The 11,709-nt window shown below is 35.8% G+C and overlaps 2 protein-coding genes across 2 annotated transcripts; both read right to left on the bottom strand.

The window, feature by feature from the left end:
* Window positions 1-529: 529 nt before the first annotated feature.
* Window positions 530-1,750, bottom strand: LOC114514102 (taste receptor type 2 member 7-like). The gene has a single exon (XM_028533389.2). The coding sequence runs from the start codon at window positions 1,553-1,555 to the stop codon at window positions 614-616; it is 942 nt and encodes a 313-aa protein (XP_028389190.1). The 5' UTR covers window positions 1,556-1,750; the 3' UTR covers window positions 530-613.
* A 3,940-nt stretch (window positions 1,751-5,690) lies between these two features.
* On the bottom strand, window positions 5,691-8,075 carry TAS2R9 (taste 2 receptor member 9). Its single transcript, XM_028533208.1, is given in 9 exon segments — window positions 5,691-5,785; window positions 6,922-7,006; window positions 7,228-7,396; window positions 7,398-7,466; window positions 7,468-7,704; window positions 7,706-7,910; window positions 7,913-7,981; window positions 7,984-8,012; window positions 8,014-8,075. Coding segments are annotated over 9 exon segments (1,020 nt in total).
* Window positions 8,076-11,709: the final 3,634 nt, after the last annotated feature.

Raw genomic sequence — 11,709 nt, 5'->3', positions numbered from 1 at the left:
TCCCCTGTGACAATATTTATTTTAATCACAATTTATGTTTTATTTATGATTACAATCAGTTTTAATTCCTGCTATATTCATAGAATTGCATTACATTTTATTAAGAACTGTAACCACATTGAGTCTTTTCCAAAGGTGGAGCTTAGTTGGATGATCTGAGAACAATCCAGCCGGAACCAGGAGGATGAGCCAGCTGCTTTTCATAGGGATGCAAATAACAGCAAGATGCTATTACAACTGTTCTGAATTAGTCATACAATTTGCATCTGGAGAAATGATTTAGAACTAACTACGAAAATATTTTCTCCTTACACAGTTAATAATATTAGGATATTAATGTCTATTTGTTCTAAAATATGTTTTAAAAAAACTCTGATGGGAGGGAGAGAGAGAAGCTAAACAAAGAGGAAGAGAGACACAAAGGGAAAGAAACAGAGAGATAAAGAGACAAAATAAGGTCTACATGAGATTTCCTAAGTTATAAATATACAGATACAGTTTAAGATAATCAACCATAAGAAATCAACATTAATGTAAGAATTGAAGGTAATTAGAAAGATTGTCTTCCTTTGTCCTAGAAAATGATAGTTTATCTTCCGATCTGTTTATGTTGTCAGAAATTTCTTCTTTTTAGCACATGGGCTACTTTACCTAGCACCCTTCGAGATGCTTGTCTTAATTTATTGTTCCCCAGAATCAAGATAAATGAATGGCTTGAGGGATAGATTAGAGCTACCAACTCACCAATCACCACAGCTAATTCAGTCTCTGGAATGAAGTAACTGGAGGTGGCTACCAGAAAGGACAAAGAGTAGACGATGAAAAGGAGGAGGAAGGAGACGACAGCTTTCACAGCTCCCACGTGGGCGTCTGTGCTGGGGTCTCTGTACCCTGTGGCGTTGAGCTGCATCTGCTTGATGTGTCCCCATAGGGAGAGGATCAAGAGGAGAAATGAGACCAGGGACACAGAAAAGGGGAACAGCGTCAACAGGTTGAGCAATACCTTGATGGAAGCATATTGAGTTTTATTTTCCCGGCATCTCAAAGTTAAGTTTCTTTTCACCTTTGTCTTGACACAAAGCCTGAAATCATCATTCAAATTCTCAGTGACAGGAAGGCTGATAATCACAGACAGGGCTGAGCACACCAGCAAGATCCCAGGAATTGCCCTGTCAATTCTCCACTTCATCCAGAGAAAAAAAGGATGGCAGAAATTAGCTATCTTGAAGAAATAGAAAATGCTGAGGCAGGTGGCAAACCAGACGTTGACATGGTTGGTTAGTGTCCAGAAGAAGTCAATGATTCTCATTTCTTTACCAGTGGCATAGATATCTGGGTACAGCACCAATATAAAATAATCTAATAGTATTACACACAACAGACAAATTCTGGATACGGCCAGACTTGTGAGGATTAAATCAATGGAAGCAATCTTCTTCTTCTTCTTGATCCAGTCCATGAAGTTTATCAGTCCAATAAACACATTTCCTAAAATCCCCACTGAAAACTCTCCAACTGCTATGATCATTAAGGTGCTATTTGCCTCACCTGACATGTTAAAACAGAGAAATATCCAATTTGTGTCTTTTTGGACTGGTGTAGTATGATACCTACACCTACTTCTTAGATTTTGCTGTTATTTTCTTCACCTCTTTTATTGTAGTCTCTGTTTTATGATGGAGACTGGAATGGCAAATGAAGATTAAAGCTCTCTTCATTAAATCCTAATTAGCCTTGACAAATAATGTGGTTGGCGAATCCTTACCTGGTTGTTGTATGTTCATTTACCTCCCCAGCAAGGTTTACTTTTCTACATATCATTAATTTAGGCTGAGCTGCAGTTTGCCAAGATGCAAATTTGGCCAATTCCCTTTCGTGGGCCCACACTGTCTCAAGTTACATTTTGCAAATTTTGGATTTATTACTCTGTGCTGCATGCTAGTAACCTCAACAGGCATGCCAGATTGAGCAAATAAAGACACAAGACAGCCAGCTAAATTTGAATTCCAAATACAACAATAAATACAAGATCCAGCAGAAGTAAGGCCTGCTTGAGTGTCACTGGTTGGGTAATATGGCTGTAATAATTTCTAGTTTTAATTTGAACATTTCACCTAAAATGTCATATGGTGTGCTTGAGTGTGACATTGTTATGTTACAGAATTACATGCTTATGATTTTGTAATAAAAGATTTGTAATAAAAAGGGGCATTATTTGGACCAGACCCTGTATTTTTTTTAGTGTATGTCCCAAATGCATGGCATAACTACTTCCAAGAGGTACTAAAATTCAAATTTAATTGAATGTCCTGTATTTTGTCTGGCAAGCCTAAACCCCAGGCATTTCTGGCAGTTAGAAAATGTTCCAAAGTTGAAATTTGTAGAGAATTCTTCATTTTGTTGTATAATAGTATTAATTACTGCTACAAACCAAGGTTTGGTTTAACATTGAGAGCTACATTCTTCCAGGAATTTAAAAGGTTAACACTAAATATAAATTACTTGGTTCTAAAAAATATTTTAACTCATTTTATCTTGGTTGTTCAGATGAAAAACTATATGGCACAATGTCTCTTAAAATAATGATTTGTCTTATTAATCAAGTGACATTTAATGGTCATTTAGTTTTTATATATGACAAACTAAATGACCATATCTATATATATGAAGCTGAAGGAGCCATAATAAAGAAGAGTATTGATTACCTTTAGAGTTTTTTTCTCTTCATTTAAAAGGAAAGAAGAGTGTTGATTACCTTTAGATTTTTCCTTTTCATTTAAAATGTTCCCAAGGGCAGTTGTATAAACAAGAGGGAAGAGAGAAAAATCCTGGGTTCCATAGATCTATTCCTGAGTATCTAGATCCTTAACCCTTCTAACCTGTTAAGCAGGAGACCGATGATTAAATTTATCTTACTTCTAAAAACTAACTCTTGTTTTGAAATAGCTTCTCTAATTCAAGTTGCTAAGAACCACTTTACTACCTAACATTTTCATGGAATAATTCTGGGGTACTCATACCTTCTTTGGGAATACAATTCTCTCAAACTTTCTTTTTTTTCTTTTTTGTTTTTTTAATCCTTGTTTATTACACTTGCCCCAATTTTACTTCCTTTTTCCTCCTCTGTCCAGCCACCACCACCCTTCCCAGCTCACACAGTCTGTCCCCACACCATTGTCCATGTCCATGAGTTGTTCATACATGTTCCTTGACTAATCCCTTCCCATTCTTTCTACCATCCCTCCTCTCCCCCTCTTTCTTCTGGCATCTGTCAGTCTGTTCCATATTTCCATGTTTCTGGTTCTATTTTGCTTGCTTATTTGTTTTGTTGATTAGGTTCCACTTAAAGATGAGATTATATGGTATTTGTTTTTCACAGCCTGGCTTATTTCATTTAGCATAATGCTCTCCAGTTCCATCCATGCTGTCACAAAAGGTAGGAGTTTCTCCTTTCTTTCTGCTGCATAGTATTCCATAGTGTAAATGTACCACAGTTTTTTGACCCACTCATTTACTGATGGGCACTTAGGCTGCTTCTAGCACTTGGCTGTTGTAAACAAGGCTGCTATGAACATAAGAGTACATAAGTTCTTTTGAACTGGTGTTTCAGGGTTCTTAGGATATAATCCCAGCAGAGTTGCTGAGTCAAAAGGCAGTTCTGTTTTTATTTTTTTGAGGAAATTCCATACTGTTTTTCACAGTGGCTGCACCAGTCTGCATTCCCACCAACTAGGGTTCCCTTTTCTCCACATCTTTACCCACACTTGTTTGTTGATGGCCATTCTGACCAGTGTGAAGTGGTATCTCATTGTGGTTTTAATTTGCATCTATCTGATGGCTAGTGATGTGCGCATCTTTTCATGTGTCTATGGGCCCTCTGTCCTCCTTGGAGAAGTGTTTGTTCAGGTTCTTTGCTCATTTTAAATTTGGATTGTTTGTCTTTCTGGTGTTAAATTGTATGAGTTCTTATATATTTTGGAGATCAAACCCTCTGAGGTATCATTGGAAAATATGTTTTCCCATATGGTCAGTCACCTTTTCATTTTGATGATGATTTCTTTAGCTGTATAGAAATTTTTAATTTGATGTAGATCCACTTGGTTATTTTTGCCTTTATTTCCCTTATTCTAGGCGATATATCAGCAAAAAAATATTGTTTAGTAGGGTATCTGAAATTTTACTGCCTATGTTTACCACTAGGACTTTTATGGTATCATGACTACATTTAAGTCTTTTATCTATTTTGAGTTTATTCTGGTGTATGGTGTGAGTCGGTGGTCTTGTTCTTATTGTTTATTTATTTATTTATTTTTGCATGTACCTGTTGGGTTCTCCTAACACCATTTATTGAAGGGGCTATTTTTACTCAATGATTTCAATTTTCTTGTGTTTGTTAAGGCTTGATTTGTGTCCTATCACATGGTCTGTCTTTGAGAATGATCCATGTGCACTTGAGAAGAATGTGTATTTTGCTCCTTTGGGGTGAAATGTTCTAGAAATATCAGTTAAGCTCATTTGATCTAGAGTACCATTCAATTCTGCAATATTTTTGTTGATTTTTTAATTGGAAGATCTATCTGTTGTTCAAAGTGGGGTGTTAAAATCCCCTATAATGTTATATTGTGGTCTATCTATTTCTTAAAGTCCTCCAACATTTTCTTTTTTATTTAGGTGCACCTACATTGGATGCATATGTGCTTGCAAGAGTTCTATCCTCTTGGTGGACTACTCCCTTATTTAGTGACCTTCTTCATCTTGTTATGGCCTTTGATTTGAAGTTTACTTTTTTCTGATAAAAGTATTACCATCCCAGCTTTTTTTTTCATATCCATTTGCATGGAATATTTTTTTCCATTCCTTTACTTTCAGCCTGTGTACTATCTTTTGTTCTGAGGTGGGTCTCTTGTAGATAGCATATATGCAGATCATATTTTCATATCCATTCAGCTATACTATATGTTTTGACTGGAGCATTTAATCCATTCACATTTAAGGTTATTATTTTTTAAAAGATTTTATTTATTTATTTTTAGAGAGGGAAGGGAGGGTTATATTTATAGAGAGAGAACCATCAATGTGCAGTTGCTGGGGGTCATGGCCTGCAACCCAGGCATGTACCCTGACTGGGAATCGAACCTGTGACACTTTGGTTCACAGCCCGCACTCAATCCAGTGAGCTAAGCCAGCCAGGGCTACATTTAAGGTTATTATTGATAGGTACTTATTCATTGCCATTTTTCTCTATATATATTTCTTCTTCTTAAAGAAGAGCCTTTAGCATCTCTTGCAGTACTAGATTGGTAGAGATGTACCTTTTTTTTGTCTGGGAAGCTCTTTATTTTGCCTTCTATTTTAAATAAGAGCCTTGCTAGATAGTGTAGTCTTTGTTGCAGGTCCTTGCTTTTCATTACTTGGAATACTTCATGCCAGTCTCTTCTGGTTTACAGTGTTTCTGTTGAGAAATCAGCTGATAGCCTTATCAGAGCTCTTTTGTATATTATTAGTTGTTTCTTCCTTGTTGCCTTTAAGATTTTTTGTTTTCACATAAGTGGTTAACAGATTAGGAACAGATATAATACAAACTGAATTACAAGTAGCACTGAATTATAAATAATGTTATTGGAGAGTCACACGGCAACATTTACTAAAAATTTATTCTCTATGTTTATTTACAAGTAAAAGATGCCAGTTTAAGATTTGTTATCTTTAGTTTTATATAATATGGAAAATGCTGTCCATGACAATTTACTCTCTGCAATGTCTCTTGGATAATAAACATTTTCATCTAAAATTAAGAAATTCACACTTTAAGTTATTCTAGTTACAATTGACACCTTTTATAAGATTTATGATCTCACATTCTGCACTTTAGTCATTTCTCTAGATGGACAATCACTTTAAAGTGTTTTCTATAAAAAAGCAATAATTCTAGGAAATAAAACCAATTCTACTATTAAATTTAACTTATGTTTGGGAAACATGACAGCTTACAATAAATTTGAATCTAGGTTTACAAATCACACAAATGAGACTTTGTCTTCTTGTATTTAAATAATTTTGCACTGTAAACATCATATGTCGCATTTTCCCTATTTCTTACCTGTGTATGATGCATAATAATAAGCATGAAGTTAATTATTTAAAAAAATAATTATCCATAAAATATTGACTGAAACAGAACAGAGAATGAAGCTAAGGGAAAAAATGTCAAAGATCCTTAAGTCTAGAAGGGTAGAGAGAATATTTCAAAGAATGTTTGAGAATATTGACTCTTTAAATTGGCATCACCAGCTAGGGTTTACTTAAGATTTACTTACTTATTTAAAGTTTAATTTTATCAAGGTTGTTCTGATTTACACATTCCTAACTGTGCAACCTCCCCCTTTCCTGCTCAAACCTTCATTCTTGAGATAACACCTATTTTCCTACATTAAATTCCACCAGAATATAGGCAGAATCTCTCCAAAGAGCACCTCCCCCATTCTGATAAGGATGAACCATTCCAGAAATAGAGGTGATGAAAGGGCAGGAAAAGTTAAGGACTGACTTTCAGTTCAGACAAATTAGGCAGGGTTTTTTTGCATGATTGATTTTATAGGAAGGACTGGTGTGTTTTAAAAATTTCTTCCCCACAGCATGTTGGCTTGAAATTCTTCTGTTACTGAGTTCAAAGTGTTTACCTGTACATGGCAGGAAGAAATAGAGCCTTTTTATGTGTAGGCAATGTTAATATGGGATTCAGGCTCAGTTTTTCTGAGAAGACAACACCTGTGGTTTGATGATGGATTCAAAATCAAACAAGAGAAAATGTGAAGAAACACAAAGGAAATTTTAGAATAATGATAGATATTATTTCTAACAGCGTATAATAAAAAATGAATACCATTAATTGAGAGAAGAGAGTATTTGTTGACATTTTACTGCCTGTATTCAGGATTCTCAATGGAACAAAAGATTGCCTTCTTTTGTGAAAATCTTTCACAATCAGCACCTTCAGAAAAGCCTCACCCTGGCTGGTGTGGCTTAGTGGATTGAGTGGCAGCCTGCAAACAAAAGGACTGACCATTTGATTTCCAGTTAGGAAACATGCCTGGATTGGGGGCCAGGTCCCCATTAGGGGGTGTGTGAAGCAACCACACACTAATGTTTCTCTCCCTCTCTTTCTCCCTCCCTTACACTTCTGTCTAAAAATAAATAAATAAAATCTTTTTTTTTAAAGAAAAATCTCCTCAGCTTACTGTTCCCCATTACCAGGATGAATGAATGTCTTCATGGAAAAATGACAGTAATTATGCAACCAAACATAACCACAAATTTTCTCTGAGGAATCAGAAAGCTATAGGTTATGACAAGAAAGACTGTATGGTACATAATAAAGAGCAGCAGAAAGATGATCTTTTAGAGTCCACATGTGGGCCTCTGTTCTGGAGTCCCTACACACTGAGGCATGAAGTTTCATCTGCCTGGTGTCTTAAAAGGGAGCAAAGTAACAAGAGAAATGAGATCAGGCTAAGAATAAAGAGAACTATAACCCCCAGATTCAGGGCAATCTCTTTGAAAGGATTGGGGATTTTACTCACTTTGAATTCCTAAGTTATATTTTCTTCATAATTGACCTTGAAGTGATAGCAGGAGTCCTCAGTCAATGAAGCACTAATAATTAAAGAGATAAGAAAGGAAATCAGAAGAATCCCAAGGATGACTGTTGTTCTTCAGCTTCAGCCAGAGGAAAAACGAGTGGGATATATCTACTATCCTGAGTAAATAGAAGATGTTGAGGTGAGAGGTAAACCAGACATTTGAATGATATGAATGAACACATAAAACATCCAAAGTGTTCATGAGCTCACCATGGGCATATGTACCTGGAGAGAGCTGCATAGCGAGGCCATCTAAAAATATTACACACAACAGATTCTGGAGATGGCTATGCTGACCAGGATGACGTCAGTCAGAGAGCTATCTTTCCTTCTGAGCCAATGCAGTTAACCAGTACAAGAAATGCATTTCCTCAAATTTCTAGTCAGTTCACCAGCAATCAAAATCATATATATTGCCTCCATTGTACCTGGCATGTCAGCAGAGAGTTCTCATTTTGAATATCACTGATGATGAGTTGACTTTCAGCTGAACAGTGAAGAATGGTGTGTGTCTGCCACTTAGGACATGCTGCAGCTATCTTTACCTACCTTCTTTCTCAGCTGTGATCCAGGTCAAGGAGAGTTCTGCTCTAGGTTAGAACTGCTTAAGAATTCACTGATGGAAGCCAATGATTCCGTTATGTGATGATTGAAAGGCTTTAAGATGCAAATAGGAATTGATCTGATTTGTTGGATTTGCACAGTCTTTCTCATTTTAAACTTGGCATATTTTCAATTCATCAGTCTAAGCAAGCTGTTGAGCAGAAACTTCAAGAAGGAATCAAGTCCTTGGAAAATAAGGCTAAAATTTCATTTGGAGATGTGGCATCATTACCACCTCTAAACGCTTGCAAAGTATTCCCAAATTGTGGTCCATTTTCTACAAATGCAGGTTTTGGAGCTTATAAACAACTGTGAATTTAAAGTATAGACAGTTAACAAATATGAGTAATTTTAGCCTCAAAATATTAACTACTAATTAGGATCACTCAGGTAGAATACTAGTGGTTTTCAATTTTCTGGAAAAGGCAGCTACTTGACTTCTATCTCTGTCACCTTGTCAGGTGAAGGACTGAGCACTGAGGATGCTCTAGTTGTGCCTGTTATTATTCAGTTTGACCTCAGAATATGTATTTCTATGTAACATTTTATGGTTCACATATGAGTGTTATCTTGTTTATAATGCTTTTATAATAACGGGTACCCATTTCAGAGACAAAACCCATTTGATCAGATTTTTATTATTTGTATACTTTACTTCTGGTTTCATGGTTCAAAACACATAGCATCCAGATGCATAAAACAATAATGCAAACTATACTGGCATTCTTTTGCATTGGGTTGGCTGGAAAGTCCATGGTTTTTTCCCTAAAATAAAAGACATATTTAATTTTCACCAGTAACTTTATTGATTTGGATATTTTGAGTATGTTGGCTACCTTTCATGAGGTATACCATTGATCATTCTCAATTAATGTCTTAATTTGATCACTATTCCCTTCAACTGGTCTACCTGACTGTGAACCATCATCCAATGAGAAGTCTCCAGCAAGAAATTTCACACACCACTTTGGACACATTTTATCAGTCACAGCACCTTGTCCATACTCTGCACAAATCTTCTGTTGCATTTCAGTTGCATTTTTACCTTTCTTGAAATAAAAGGCATAATATGTTAAAAGGTTTTATATTTTCTTCCATCTTCAATATTAAAATGGCTACACAAAAATTCACCAATTTTGCCCTGGCTGGTGTGGCTCAGTTAATTGAGCTCCAGCCTGTGAACCAAAGGGTTGTCGGTTCAATTCCCAGTCAGAACACATGCCTGGGTTGCGGGGCCAGGTCCCCAGTAGGGGGCAAGTGAGAGGCAACCACACATTGATGCTTCTCACTCTTCCCTCCCCCCTCTCTAAAAATAAACAAACAAATACATTTTTAAAAAATTCACCCATTTTAATGTGTTTTTTAAAGTGCACAGTGATATGACAGCTATCATGATACAATCTAACAAAATTGTTGCAAATAAAGTTAAAGACAACTAAGTGCAACTAGAGCATTCTTAAGGAAAAAAAACAAATGAACTTTTAGGCTAACCCAATATTTCACCAACTTAATGTATAAGCTGGAGTCTTTAAGATTTTGCTTTAACTGGAGGTGCTGGCCTGTCAGAGGGAAAGCATTTGATTTGATGATCTCAAGCAAACACCCCACATCATTGGCACCTGTATTTTGAGAATATTTGTAAAAACAGACAGTGAGTATAGCAAATTGAGATAAAGAGTCCCACCCACCAGGTGGCATTAGGAGTCAAGTATCTTTTCATATACTTAAGATCCATTTGAATTTATTTTTTGTGAGTTGTTCATATTCTTTGCTCATTTTCCTACATTTTTATGAGTTTCTAAGCTTTTATATCTTAGAAAGATTGGCACTTGTTCTATGTTGTGAATTGGCAACTTTTTCCCAGTTTGTTATTTGTCTTTGGCCTTTTCTTGTATTTTCTAAATGCAAATAGAAGTTATAAAATTTTGTATAGTTTTATTTACGTCTTTTCTCTTTTGACTTCTGGGTTTTGATTTCCAGTTAAAAAAGTCTTTTCCATTAAATTTTTCCTGTAATTTTCTCTATTGCTCTCATGGTTTGCTTTTTTAAAAAAGTTAATATTGTATATACTGTATATTTGTATAGTCAAGTATCCAACTTTATTTTGCTATAGATGACTGTCTACTTGTTCCAACTTGCTAATTTATCTTGCTCCCCTTGCTTTGAGATACAACCTTTATTTATAATAGTTTTCCTTATATATCTGTGAATCAAGGGGCTATTGCTCTTGACCCTTGTTGTATTCATCACTAAAAGGGCTGTGAGTGGTGTGGCTCTTTCTAGCTGCATCGGAGAACTTATGACAATTTGAGATTTTAAGTATTCAGCTAGTGACAGAAAATCAATGATCTTCTATGGTGGTCCTGAAAAATTCTCTTACTTTTTTACAGCTGTAAGTCAGATCTAAAAGTTAATTGTGTACATAAGAGAATTACTATATAAAATGTATTCACAGACTCATCAAAATGTATTCATAGTCTCATCAAATAAATTTTAGAGAAATGATGGGAAAACAGTAGGACCTTAACATTGAGCATGACAAAATATATGTGGACTTAGATAAATAAAGCTAAGAACTTTAAACTCCTTTTGTAAGTAAAGCAGTCTAGCAATGCATGTCAGAGGAATTAGCCTTGCTCTGCTTGAAGACCCTATAGTAACCTCACCTTGGAAACTTGCCATGTAAAGGGATGTTTATTTTCTTCAAGATCCACTTCAACCCCCACTTATTGACCCTAGACCCATTAACAAAGTCACACTTTAGCATGCTTCAGGCAGTAGGGGGAAAAGGAAGGGAAGGAGGGCAGTTACAAAGTCTTACTAAAAACATTTGTTCTCCAAAAGAATTGCAAGATTTTGCTCAATTGTAATTTTAATGACAGTCACTGGAAGAATACATGTGAGAATGGGCTCTAAAAGATTGAGAAGAAGATAGAATTTAATACTGAACCTGGGCCAACATATTGATAAAGCAGCCCCTTCGCAGATTCTGTGTTTAATGTGTTTAATGTGTTAGCTTGTGAATTCACCTTCAACAGTTAACTTGCTTGGTTGTCTAAAGCTTGAAATACATTCTTATTTACATTAAACAAGATTTATGGACAGAACTGGCAGAATATAGAGGAAAGAATCTCACAATTTAAGAGAACAGGAATATTGAAGTGAATTTAGTATATGTAACTTTACATCTTCTTCCCATTCTATGATCTGAAAGGATCCGAAGTACCATTTACTAGGGCAACAAGAAATACATTATTGAGGGAATTACCAATATCTTTGAAAAGTTCTGTAGAATCTGTCTTCTGAACAGAAGGCGTGATAGTGTTAGATGTTTGAGAGGAGTTTCCCCGTTTCGATGAGGATGATGCAGTCCTGAAGGACTGGTGCCTAAACTATAGATGCAAAATGGACACAAATACTACACTGAACAGCAAGGACCCAGCGGTGATTAGAATACTTTAACCCT

Source organism: Phyllostomus discolor, chromosome 2 (genome assembly GCF_004126475.2).
Source record: "Phyllostomus discolor isolate MPI-MPIP mPhyDis1 chromosome 2, mPhyDis1.pri.v3, whole genome shotgun sequence".
Classification (NCBI taxonomy): Eukaryota; Metazoa; Chordata; class Mammalia; order Chiroptera; family Phyllostomidae; genus Phyllostomus; species Phyllostomus discolor.
Note: the sequence above shows the minus strand (reverse complement) of the source record. Positions and strands in the feature narration are given on the sequence as shown.